Genomic DNA, 14,079 nt, shown 5'->3' with positions numbered 1-14,079 from the left:
GGTCCACGTCCCGCGCCGGAGCCGCCACCATGATCAATGATCTTTCATTGTATATAGTCTTTATCATACTGTACGACAGAAAGATGTTACAATATAATTTGGGTACGTTTACACAAATCTAATCCATATACATGACATCAACTGTCATTGAACATTTGTCTCATGAAAATATTACTGTTTGTGATTCATGTGACTCATTTGTGATTCATGTGGAACAAATATTAATGGTTTATATTTATTTCAGAGGTCTAGAATTGCTTACAGGTTATGCCTGTGAAAATAACTACACTTCTACCCCTTGAAATGGTGTTACTGTAGCTAGCCAATGAGAGAGCTCAATTTGCTGATGGTGAACCAAATGCATGCTGGTCCCTTTAAATGGGTGAGAGTGAACAGTGATCCGAATCAGTCAGCTGCACTGTCGGCCATGTGTCCCTGCGTCCTCCTCCCCTCTCATTCAGCTGTTTCCAAACGACAACACCTCCCTCCCTCTTAAACCCTGCTCCTGCTCCCGCTCTGCTCTGCTCTGCTCCGAGTGCAGTCATTTCTAGTGCAGAGACATGTCCCTGGTGACACTGAAGGATGACGCAGGCTCTCTCTCTTTCTCTCTTTCTTTTTCCTTTCTCTCTCCTTCTTTCCCAATAGCTCTATATCTCTCTCCTTGTTCACCCTCTCTCACTCCTCCCTTTCTCCTTGCTCTCTCTCTCGCTCTCTCTCTTCCTCCCTCTCCCTCTTCCCCGGCACTGCAGTGCTGGTTGTGATTGCACACACACGCGCACGCACACACGCCACACACACACGCTCTCACACAGCGGAGTGTAGCTGAGAGACAGGGACTGCAGCAGCATGCACCAGTCGCGTCTGATCTGTGTGGTGACATGAGGAAGAAGAACTGGGAAGAGGATATAGCGTAGCAGCGTCTTACACAACCCAACCCCCATGCGTACGGTAGCTACGTCTCTGCTCTGCAGCAGTGGCAACGGTGCATTTCAAGAGCGGACAGCTTGTTATCTTCCCCCTCTGACTGCACTGCCTCTGCATCCATCCCATTCACTCTGTTCATCCCACTCCACCTCTTCCTCATCCTCCCAACAACGGCATCATTAGGCAGGACTACAGACCGTCCGGGATCACCAACGGCAATCACTGGATGCTCAGGTTTGCCCTCTCTGAAGGAGTCGTGGTGGAGATGCTAAATCATCATTACCTCCATTAACAACCGGATTCTATTCTAGCTCAGGAGACAAGGAGAAGAAAAACCACCCCAAACAACGAAAAAGGAGTCTTAGATGTTTGTGACGATCTTTGTCGGCGCTGTTGGGTAGTTGATTCGTTTCTTCTATTTGCTTGATTGTTTTTATCTTCTCTGAGACTGGCTAGCAGGCACTGCAGCACCAGGAAGGACTGCAGGAGCCGTGAAGGGTAGGGCATGAGGACCCAGGGGCGAGCCAGCGGAAGGGCTTGAGCTACCATTGCTGCTGCCCCTGCTGCTGCTGAGGTGCTTATCTTGATTTTTTTTCTCCAGAAAGGGCGGCTGGTTGGGGTGGGTTGTGACAGTGCAGGTACTCAGGACCCTGCAGAGCGGAGTGGGTGGCTCTGGCATAGAGGAGCCAGGCAGGGAGGCAGGACGTCCGGTGGGAAAGGAGGAGAGAAGAGAAGAAGAAGGGCTGGCTCAGGCTCGGGCCCCTGATGGTGGCTATTTTTATCTCCCCTAGCTGAGTGATTGGGGACAGCCGGTAAAGGGAAAGATGCTTATGGGTGCGGGACGAGACACGGCGCGGGATGAGGCCCAGAAGCTTCACCGGAAATGGCTGAAGCACCAGGCCTTCATGACCGAGCTGGCCCGCAACAAAGAATGGCTGGCCAAGATAGAGCAGGTGAGTGGAGAAGGGAGGGGAGAGGATAGTGGGAGGAGGTCAGAGAGGGCAGGTGTATGGAAGGTGCTGGGGGAGGGTAGTGTGAGCACATGATTGAGAGAGGGTAGTGGGTGTGTGCATGGGGGGGTAGCAGTGTGTGTGCGTGTAAAAGGGAACAAGACACATCGGGGGATGGGGTGTTGGGGGGGGCTGTGTCATTACTCCATTTTGATTACTTAGCCATGAGTAAACTGTAAACACATTTTGTTATATGCTTCTACTAAGGACATCCAGAATTTCAAGTTCAAGGTTAGAAATGTGAAAGCCGTATTGTTTTCTGCATGAATGGTGCAGTAAATCATAAGAAAGGTATTTTTCCATTGCCTTTTCAGCTACGTACTAACATTGGATTCTACTGGCGCAGTGTTTCCTCCTCAAAATATTTCTTATTAAAAATTGGATGAAACCTGTGAACAACTTGACAGCAAGTGGGCAAATCTCTCAAACCTGTGTGATACTGCCAACATTCATGGCCTTGTTTTATGAATATACCGCCCAGTCTTTATTAATAGTGTAGTTCTGTACAATAGGAAATTGTTTGTATGGTAACTAGATAGGCCTACAGCAAAAACATTTATTTAACCTTTACTTAAATAGGCAAGTCAGTTAAGAACAAATTCTTATTCACAATGACGGCCTACCCCGGCCAAACCCTAACCCGGATGACGCTGGACCAATTGTGCAACGCCCTATGGGACTCCCAATGCCAGCATCCCAGTTCTCCACTGCTGTCAACAGTGAATAGAACCCATACCTGGGTCGTGTTCAGTAGAGAGAACATTTTTCGAAACAGGAAGAATCTGGGAGGTACTAGCTGAACTTGTCCAATAAGAACAAGCATACTTGAACCACACTGCTGCAGAGAGGCCTGGTGGGAGGCTCATGTGGGTGCTCCATGTTTGAATCAGTTGATTTAACCCAGAATTCCAAAATGACCCCTTGCCCCTACACCTAAGGCACTCCTGTGGAACTGGAGGATGGTATAGGTGTAAGTAATATGACACAAATTCCACACAGCCAATCAGAAGGCCTGGTGAAGCAATTGCCATACCCAATCCTTTCAGATCTACAAGGGTTAAGAGTCCATTTAGAATAAATGGACCCATTCCAGGAAATGGTCTGTGTGGTTTGTAAAAGTTTTTAGTGCAAGTTATTTGATTGAGGGCTAGGCAATACTGTGAGAATTAGCTTATCTAGCCCACGTACCCTTTTGAATGCTTTCTTGACCACTGTTGCGTCAATGTATTGAGGCCCATCAAGAGAGAAATACAATAGATTGGATGTGAAAACAGCACTTGATCAACATGGTATGTAGGATCTAGCTAACTAATTATTGTGGATAACACCATTTTAAAAGCTCTATGAGTTAGTTAGATGTCTTGACGTTAAACATGAAATGTCCTGAGCTTTTTTGCAAGAACTTGATTTAACCTCAGTTGGCGTACATTTTAAGATTGATATTTAACTGATTTCAATGCATTCTGGTAAATCTGTTTTGTTATTGTAGAGGTGTACTGAAATAATGTATTCATCAAGCTCATAAGCAGAGTATTTATCTTTTCACTTCCAAAATTACATTGAATGTTATGGCATGATAAACTCGATCATCTCTAATTTACTAAAATTATTCTGTTGCTATATATCCAAATGCAGAAGTTATTGATCACACATTTCATTTAAATCAAAATGATTTACCACTGAGATGTTAATATGATGTAGCAGAGGTTAAACGTGAAGTGGTGAATGAATGATTGAGACTGAGAGCATGAAATGTGGCTGTAAAATTAAATTGGATTATATTATAATGGGTGCGGTGAAATAACTGATCAATCCAACGGGGAATAAAAGTAGTCAGAGGAGATGTCCTTAGTTGGAGCTGCAGTACCAAACAGTTCGTCTCCATCCGTCCAACACTGACAAATCTTTGGAAAGGCCAGGGCCATGTTCACTAGGACATAACGTTCTACTGAACAGTCATGCCTCTCTGTCTTGAAGAGTAGGGATTGGAGCTGGTTCTTAAATGGTTGATTTTTGGGAGTGAGTGAGGATGTACTCGGTGCTGGTGTGTCTGTTTGTAGAGTAGCTATAATATGTACATGCATAAAAAAGCCCTTTCATATTCAGTATCAGATGTTAGTGACATACATTTCATACCTGTGTAAGATTTACTATCTTGGATTACTATCTTGGATGAAAGCATCTTACCATTAAGTATGCATTGTTTGTTATTTACATACATCTACAAATGGCTGTGAAACATCTACTAGTGGCACAGAGAGGCCCTAAATCTCAACAGCTCTGGTCAAAGTGAAAATGGAGTGAAAAAGGATACCAGCTCTGCTTCGGAATCGTCAGGCTATTCGTTTAACCTCTCATGCCAGACACCAGATAGATACAGTATATCGAATGAGTGGACATGGAGTGCAGAAGATGGCTGCTCTGTCTGTGGTGAATGAATCCACAAGGCTGACTAGCGGGGTTTCTCAAGGGCTCTGTCTCTGATAGCCCCCACACAGAGTGTTACAGAGACCCTCATGTTTCGCTACTCACTAACATCACTTAATCGGCCCCCACCTCTCCGTCTTCCTCTCCCTCTCTCGTTACCTGGGAGACTGGGGAGAAAAGATTACACTGCGACCTGGTGCGATTAGAAAACTCTGTGTCCTTTTGGAAGGGTTACCGCCCCGGCCCCATGCCTCTGCTCTCCCACTGTACTTACTCAGCAGATGCGCCTGAGCCCCAGCTTGGAGCTCTGAGCTGGGGCTGGGCATGAGCTCGGAGCTCTGATCTGAGGCTTAGGGCTGAGCTTGGACCTCTGAACTGGAGCTCTCTCTGTGGAGGCCTATTCAGTCCCCTGGGGACGCTTGTCTGTAGCAAAGAGAGGACTCTGGGTTTTTACTGAAGGCTGACCTTGTGGCAATGCTTTGCCAATGGCTCAGGGGTCAAACGCTGTGTAAACATAGAGACAACACAAAAATACCTATCCATTTTACACTGTTTAACATACACAGACGACAGGATCTCATGTCCGTTGATTTGGTCTGGTGTAGCTATTTTTTAAATATTGGTTTGTGAGTCTGAATTTTAGTCATGGTGTTGTTTTGGTTTCTCAGAGTAGTAGCTAGAATCTATCTACACACCAGTGGAGGCTGCTGAGGGGAGAATGGCTCATAATACTGTCTGGAATGGAGTATAATGGATGGAATGGAGTGAATGGAATGGTATCAAACACATGAAAACTATGTCTTTGATACCATTCCATTTCCTCCATTCCAGCCATTATTATGAGCCGTTCTCCCCTCAGCAGCCTCCACTGCTACACACCCACTTGAGAAGCCATGTAGAGTGATTCCTCACGAAACCCATACAAAAGAAGACTATGATTTTGGGGATTTTCACAAAATGGAACCATAGAATAGTCCATTAAATAAAAGATTGTTGACAAATATTTGACATTTGTATCTCAAAGCATAATTGAGAAATACTTTATTAAAGTTGCCATATTAATTATGTTTTGGCCTTACCCAGGCCTCCTTTAATACTCTATAGTGTTTCATCTGTAGGTGCTACAAAGCAAACATTAGTGTCATATCCCACTGGGCACAGACATTAGTTCAATGTCTAGTTTTGATTTACATTTGGTTGAGTTGTCAACTAATGTGAATTTAATGTGAAATCAACAAAAAATGTCACCATGTCATTGGATTTAGGTTGAAGATTGGGTGAATAAAAGACTGAATGACCCTTGCGTTGATGACTTTTTGCTAATCCAATTAATTTCCACGTTGATTCAATGTCATCACATAGTTTTTTGGTGTTGAAATGATGTGGAAACAGCATTGATTTAACCAGTTTTTCCCCAGTGGTATGAAGCTTTACCGCTTGCTCTGTAATATGAGTAGTATTTGGATTTCAAAAAGTTATTTTTTTACATTACAATTATTGGCACCCCTGTTTTCAATACTTTGTGCACCCTCCCCTTGCAAGGATAACGGCGCTGAGCCCTTTTCTACAATGTTTATTAGATTGGAGAACACAATTGGAGAAATTTTAGACCATTCCTCCATACAGAATCTTTCCAGGTCCTTGATATCCTTCATCTACCCTTATGGACAGCCCTCTTCATTTCAAACCACAGGTTTTCAATGGCGTTCAAGTTCGTAGACTGAAATGGTCATTGCAAAATGTTGATTTTGTGGTCAATTATCAATTTCTTTGTGGATTTTGATGTGTGTTTGGGGTTATTGTCTTTGTCTTGCTGGAAGATCCACCTGTGGACAAGTTTCAGCCTCCTGGCAGAGCCAACCAGGTTTTAGGCTAAAATGTCTTAGTTACTATGTACTTGGTCGAGTTCATTATGCCGTTGACCTTAACAAGGGCTCCAGGACCAGCAGCCCCATACATCAAAGATCAACCACCATATTTTACAGTAGGTATGATGTTCTTTTCTGTATATGCATCCTTCGTTTGATACATACCTTCCACTGCTGTGTGGCTAAAACCTCTACATTCGTCTAATATGACCATAGCGCCTGTTTCCAATCCAGATGTCAATGCTTTTTAGCAAACTCCCAGTGTTAACATTTGTTGGTCACTCTTAATAAATAAAAAAATCTGGCAACCCTTACAAAGAGCATATTGACATGGAGGTGGCATCGAATTGTAAATTAAAGGATTTGGTGACCCCGAGATGAGACCGAGTATTGCAATTCTCCAACTTTGGCCCTTGGATTTTACTTTGCCTCCAGAACCGTGGGGACAAGATACACATGCATCCTCCATCAGGAACGTTTATGTCTGTTCCAGTTGGTTTACACTTCTTACATTGATTTAAGTGAAACAGGAAGCCATGTAAAGCCACAATTCAATGTCTTAAGTTAATGCAGATTTAATTTTGTTTGATTAAATTTATAATAATGTTTAGGGTGGCCAATCATTTGGACTCTCTTTTTGAGAACAAAAGTATTACTTATTAAAGAAAATTTATTTATATGAGCAATTTATATGAGCAACTATTAGTGTAAAATAATATATAATGTTTTTTTTAGCATACAACATTGCTTAGTATTTGTGTTATTTGTTTATACGTTATTTTTTGCTAATCTTTATCAATCGTGCCACATACACATGGTGTATGTGGGTATGTACTGTAGGAATGTATTGGTCCCATGTCTAATGTATTGCCCTGACATACCCCTCTCCTTTGCTCATCCTCACTCTCCTCTCATATCTCCCTCTCCTCCTTTTTCTATCTTTCTGTCTTTCTCATTTCTCTCTCCTCTCCATTTCCTTTCCCCTCACACTGATGTCTCTTCTTACTTCTCTCTCCCTGTGTGTCAGTGAAGACGAGGGAGAGGGGAGAGAAAGAGACCTAGACTGCTTTCTGCCGGCTCTGCATTATGAGAGGAGGAGAGAGAGGCAGAGAAAAAGAGAGAGGGAGAGAGAGAGAGAAAAAGAGAGAGGGAGAGAGCACTAGCAGCAGTTAAGCAGAGAGACTGTGCCAAGAGGAGAAATGCAGCACTGCATTATGAAAGCCACAGGATAGGCCCAGCTTGCTCTGAGAGAGAGAGAGAGAGAGAGAGAGAGAGAGAGAGAGAGAGAGAGAGAGAGAGAGAGAGAGAGAGAGAGAGAGAGAGAGAGAGAGAGAGAGAGAGAGAGAGAGAGAGAGAGAGAGAGAGAGAGAGAGAGAGAGAGAGAGAGAGAGAGAGAGAGAGAGAGAGAGACCAAGATTTACAGGATGAAATATGTTGTATTCTGGGTTACTATGCATTTCCCTGCAATAGTCCCGTAGATAGCAACACCAGTTATTATCATTTAGTAAGGTATTCATAACAAACGACCAATTTGATCCAAGCTTTTCTTCAAACGGGGTTGACTTGAAAACAAACATTGCACTAGGCAGGTCTCTTATTAGACTTTTGGTTTTGAAGGTCTGCTACGTGTGTGCAATACAGGACTTTGTCAGTTTCACTGCACATTTTCCCTTTGCTTCCTTATGGCTAACTGACATTCAGTGGTCCTTGATAGAGATGACGAGGAAACGTCTGATATGAACGCTTGTCATAGGAAACACCTCCTGTTCCTCTCAGTCGGAGCATGGGAGGAGACTTTGCATGCGGATTCTATTTCAGGAGACTTGGAGTGGAGCCACAGAGAGAGCTCCATCAACAAACACACATACATACATACATACTGTCATGTTTGTCATTTATTGTCATGTCTTGTCCCTGTGCTCCCCATGCTATTCGTTTCCCTCTGCTGGTCTTGTTTGGTTCTATCCCTCTCTCTCCCCCTCCCTCTCTCACTCTCTCGCTCTCTCTTCTCTCTGTCGTTCCGTTCCTGCTCCCAGCTGTTCCTATTCCCCTAATCATCATTTAGTCTTCCCACACCTGTTCCCGATCCTTTCCCCTGATTAGAGTCCCTATTTATTCCTTTGTGATCCGTTCCTGTTCCGTCGGTTCCTTGTATTGTATTCACCATGCTGTGATTGCGTTTCGCCCTGTCCTGTCGTGTTTTTGCCGTGATTGTGTATCACCCTGTCCTGTCGTGTTTTGTGCCTTCATCAGATGCTGCGTGTGAGCAGGTGTCTCAGTCGACTACGGCCTGCGCCTACCCGAAGCGACCTGCAGTCTGTGGCCGCTTCTCCAGTTGTTTTCCCCTCTACAAATCTAGAGGATTTCTGTTATTCCGTTTTGGACTTTAATAAACTCTGTTTCTGTTAAGTCGCGTTTGGGTCCTCTTTCACCTGCATGACAGAAGGAACCGACCGAGGAATGGACCCAGCGACTTCAGACGCTCGTTACACTGCCGTCGAGATCCAAGGAGCCATGCTCGGCAGACACGAGCAGGAATTGTCTGCTGCTCGCCATGCCGTGGAGAACCTGGCCGCTCAGGTTTCCGACCTCTCTGGACAGTTCCAGAGTCTACGTCTCGTGCCACCTGTTACTCCCTGGCCTGCCGAGCCTCCAGAACCCAGGGTTAATAACCCACCTTGCTACTCCGGGCAGCCCACTGAGTGCCGCTCCTTTCTCACGCAGTGTGAGATTGTGTTCTCTCTCCAACCCCACACATACTCTAGAGAGAGAGCTCGGGTTGCTTACGTCATTTCACTCCTTACTGGCCGGGCTCGAGAATGGGGCACAGCTATCTGGGAGGCAAGGGCTGATTGCTCTAACAGATTCCAGAACTTTAAAGAGGAGATGATTCGGGTTTTTGACCGTTCAGTTTTTGGTGGGGAGGCTTCTAGGGCCCTGGCTTCCTTATGCCAAGGTGAACGGTCCATAACGGATTATTCCATTGAGTTTCGCACTCTTGCTGCCTCTAGTGAGTGGAACGAGCCGGCGCTGCTCGCTCGTTTTCTGGAGGGACTCCACGCAGTGGTTAAGGATGAGATTCTCTCCCGGGAGGTTCCATCAGATGTGGATTCTTTGATTGCTCTCGCCATCCGCATAGAACGACGGGTAGATCTTCGTCACCGGGCTCGTGGAAGAGAGCTCGCATCAACGGTGTTTCCCTGCTCCGCATCGCAACCATCTCCCTCCTCTGGCTTTGAGACTGAGCCCATGCAGCTGGGAGGGATTCGCATCTCGAATAAGGAGAGGGAACGGAGGATCACCAACCGCCTGTGCCTCTATTGCGGAGTTGCTGGACATTTTGTTAATTCATGTCCAGTAAGAGGCCAGAGTCCATCAGTAAGCGGAGGGCTACTGGTGAGCGCTACTACTCAGGTCCCTTCATCTAGATCTTGTACTACTATGTCGGTCCATCTACGCTGGACCGGTTCGGGTGCTACATGCAGTGCTTTGATTGACTCTGGGGCTGAGGGTTGTTTCATGGACGAAGCATGGGTTCGGAAACATAACATTCCTTTCAGACCGTTAGACAGGCCTACGCCCATGTTTGCCTTAGATGGTAGTCATCTTCCCAGTATCAAATTTGAGACACTACCTTTAACTCTCACAGTATCTGGTAACCACAGTGAGACTATTTCTTTTTTGATTTTCCGTTCACCGTTTACACCTGTTGTTTTGGGTCATCCCTGGCTAGTATGTCATAATCCTTCTATTAATTGGTCTAGTAATTCTATCCTATCCTGGAACGTTTCTTGTCATGTGAAGTGTTTAATGTCTGCCATCCCTCCCGTTTCTTCTGTTCCTACTTCTCAGGAGGAACCTGGCGATTTGACAGGAGTGCCGGAGGAATATCATGATCTGCGCACGGTCTTCAGTCGGTCCCGAGCCAACTCCCTTCCTCCTCACCGGTCGTATGATTGTAGTATTGATCTCCTTCCGGGGACCACTCCTCCTCGAGGTAGACTATACTCTCTGTCGGCTCCCGAACGTAAGGCTCTCGAGGATTATTTGTCTGTGTCTCTTGACGCCGGTACCATAGTGCCTTCTTCTTCTCCGGCCGGGCGGGGTTCTTTTTGTTAAAAAGAAGGACGGTACTCTGCGCCCCTGCGTGGATTATCGAGGGCTGAATGACATAACGGTTAAGAATCGTTATCCGCTTCCCCTTATGTCATCAGCCTTCGAGATTCTGCAGGGAGCCAGGTGCTTTACTAAGTTGGACCTTCGTAACGCTTACCATCTCGTGCGCATCAGAGAGGGGGACGAGTGGAAAACGGCGTTTAACACTCCGTTAGGGCATTTTGAGTACCGGGTTCTGCCGTTCGGTCTCGCCAATGCGCCAGCTGTTTTTCAGGCATTAGTTAATGATGTTCTGAGAGACATGCTGAACATTTTTGTTTTTGTCTATCTTGACGATATCCTGATTTTTTCTCCGTCACTCGAGATTCATGTTCAGCACGTTCGACGTGTTCTACAGCGCCTTTTAGAGAATTGTCTCTACGTAAAGGCTGAGAAGTGCTCTTTTCATGTCTCCTCCGTTACTTTTCTCGGTTCCGTTATTTCCGCTGAAGGCATTCAGATGGATTCCGCTAAGGTCCAAGCTGTCAGTGATTGGCCCGTTCCAAGGTCACGTGTCGAGTTGCAGCGCTTTTTAGGTTTCGCTAATTTCTATCGGCGTTTCATTCGTAATTTCGGTCAAGTTGCTGCCCCTCTCACAGCTCTTACTTCTGTTAAGACGTGTTTTAAGTGGTCCGGTTCCGCCCAGGAGCTTTTGATCTTCTAAAAGAACGTTTTACGTCCGCTCCTATCCTCGTTACTCCTGACGTCACTAGACAATTCATTGTCGAGGTTGACGCTTCAGAGGTAGGCGTGGGAGCCATCCTATCCCAGCGCTTCCAGTCTGACGATAAGGTTCATCCTTGCGCTTATTTTTCTCATCGCCTGTCGCCATCTGAGCGCAACTATGATGTGGGTAACCGTGAACTGCTCGCCATCCGCTTAGCCCTAGGCGAATGGCGACAGTGGTTGGAGGGCGACCGTTCCTTTGTCGTTTGGACAGACCATAAGAACCTTGAGTACATCCGTTCTGCCAAACGACTTAATGCCCGTCAAGCTCGTTGGGCGTTGTTTTTCGCTCGTTTCGAGTTTGTGATTTCTTACCGTCCGGGTAGCAAGAACACCAAGCCTGATGCCTTATCCCGTCTGTTTAGTTCTTCTGTGGCTTCTACTGATCCCGAGGGGATTCTTCCTTATGGGCGTGTTGTCGGGTTAACAGTCTGGGGAATTGAAAGACAGGTTAAGCAAGCACTCACGCACACTGCGTCGCCGCGCGCTTGTCCTAGTAACCTCCTTTTCGTTCCTGTTTCCACTCGTCTGGCTGTTCTTCAGTGGGCTCACTCTGCCAAGTTAGCTGGTCATCCCGGTGTTCGAGGCACTCTTGCGTCTATTCGCCAGCGCTTTTGGTGGCCGACTCAGGAGCGTGACACGCGCCGTTTCGTGGCTGCTTGTTCGGACTGCGCGCAGACTAAGTCGGGTAACTCTCCTCCTGCCGGTCGTCTCAGACCGCTCCCCATTCCTTCTCGACCATGGTCTCACATTGCCTTAGACTTCATTACCGGTCTGCCTTTGTCTGCGGGGAAGACTGTGATTCTGACGGTTGTCGATAGGTTCTCTAAGGCGGCACATTTCATTCCCCTCGCTAAACTTCCTTCCGCTAAGGAGACGGCACAAATCATTATTGAGAATGTATTCAGAATTCATGGCCTCCCGTTAGACGCCGTTTCAGACAGAGGTCCGCAATTCACGTCACAGTTTTGGAGGGAGTTCTGTCGTTTGATTGGTGCGTCCGTCAGTCTCTCTTCCGGGTTTCATCCCCAGTCTAACGGTCAAGCAGAGAGGGCCAATCAGACGATTGGTCGCATACTACGCAGCCTTTCTTTCAGAAACCCTGCGTCTTGGGCAGAACAGCTCCCCTGGGCAGAATACGCTCACAATTCGCTTCCTTCGTCTGCTACCGGGTTATCTCCGTTTCAGAGTAGTCTGGGTTACCAGCCTCCTCTGTTCTCATCCCAGCTTGCCGAGTCCAGCGTTCCCTCCGCTCAAGCGTTTGTCCAACGTTGTGAGCGCACCTGGAGGAGGGTGAGGTCTGCACTTTGCCGTTACAGGGCACAGACGGTGAGAGCCGCCAATAAACGCAGGATTAAGAGTCCAAGGTATTGTTGCGGCCAGAGAGTGTGGCTTTCCACTCGCAACCTTCCTCTTACGACAGCTTCTCGTAAGTTGACTCCGCGGTTCATTGGTCCGTTCCGTGTCTCCCAGGTCGTCAATCCTGTCGCTGTGCGACTGCTTCTTCCGCGACATCTTCGTCGCGTCCATCCTGTCTTCCATGTCTCCTGTGTTAAGCCCTTTCTTCGCACCCCCGTTCGTCTTCCCTCCCCCTCCCGTCCTTGTCGAGCGCACCTATTTACAAGGTACATAAGATTATGGACATGCGTTCTCGGGGACGGGGTCACCAATACCTAGTGGATTGGGAGGGTTACGGTCCTGAGGAGAGGAGTTGGGTTCCGTCTCGGGACGTGCTGGACCGTTCGCTCATCGATGATTTCCTCCGTTGCCGCCAGGATTCCTCCTCGAAGTGCGCCAGGAGGCGCTCGGTGAGTGGGGGGTACTGTCATGTTTGTCATTTATTGTCATGTCTTGTCCCTGTGCTCCCCATGCTATTCGTTTCCCTCTGCTGGTCTTGTTTGGTTCTATCCCTCTCTCTCCCCTCCCTCTCTCACTCTCTCGCTCTCTCTTCTCTCTGTCGTTCCGTTCCTGCTCCCAGCTGTTCCTATTCCCCTAATCATCATTTAGTCTTCCCACACCTGTTCCCGATCCTTTCCCCTGATTAGAGTCCCTATTTATTCCTTTGTGATCCGTTCCTGTTCCGTCGGTTCCTTGTATTGTATTCACCATGCTGTGATTGCGTTTCGCCCTGTCCTGTCGTGTTTTTGCCGTGATTGTGTATCACCCTGTCCTGTCGTGTTTTGTGCCTTCATCAGATGCTGCGTGTGAGCAGGTGTCTCAGTCGACTACGGCCTGCGCCTACCCGAAGCGACCTGCAGTCTGTGGCCGCTTCTCCAGTTGTTTTCCCCTCTACAAATCTAGAGGATTTCTGTTATTCCGTTTTGGACTTTAATAAACTCTGTTTCTGTTAAGTCGCGTTTGGGTCCTCTTTCACCTGCATGACACATACATACATACATACATACATACATACATACATACATACATACATACATACATACATACATACATACATACATACATACATACATACATACATACATACATACATACATACATACATACATACATACATACATACATACATACATACATACATACATACATACATACATACATACATACATACATACATACATACATACATACATACATACATACATAGAGAGAGCTCCATCAACACACATACATACATACATACATACATACATACATACATACATACATACATACATACATACATACATACATACATACATACATACATACATACATACATACATACATACATACATACATACATACATACATACATACATACATACATACATACATACATACATACATACATACATACATACATACATACATACATACATACATACATACATACATACATACATACATACATACATACATACATACATACATACATACATACATACATACATACATACATACATACATACATACATACATACACAGAGAGAGAAGGAAAACGCCACAAGCTTTGATCTCTCTCTCCACAT

The 14,079-nt window shown here is 46.0% G+C and overlaps 1 protein-coding gene across 1 annotated transcript in view; it reads left to right on the top strand.

Annotated features, from left to right (window-relative positions):
* Positions 1–862: 862 nt before the first annotated feature.
* The window catches only part of LOC124000289 (spectrin beta chain, non-erythrocytic 4-like), a 30,758-nt gene continuing 17,541 nt past the window's right edge, over positions 863–14,079 (top strand). Inside the window, exon 1 of the mRNA XM_046306555.1 lies at positions 863–1,877. Coding sequence (XP_046162511.1) covers positions 1,749–1,877 — 129 coding nt within the window. The 5' untranslated portion in view covers positions 863–1,748. The remainder of the gene's footprint in view (positions 1,878–14,079) is intronic.

The sequence above is a fragment of the Oncorhynchus gorbuscha genome, linkage group LG16 (assembly GCF_021184085.1).
Source record: "Oncorhynchus gorbuscha isolate QuinsamMale2020 ecotype Even-year linkage group LG16, OgorEven_v1.0, whole genome shotgun sequence".
NCBI classification, from domain to species: domain Eukaryota; kingdom Metazoa; phylum Chordata; class Actinopteri; order Salmoniformes; family Salmonidae; genus Oncorhynchus; species Oncorhynchus gorbuscha.
The sequence above is the reverse complement of the archived record's forward strand: the minus strand, read 5'-3'. Positions and strand labels throughout refer to the sequence as shown.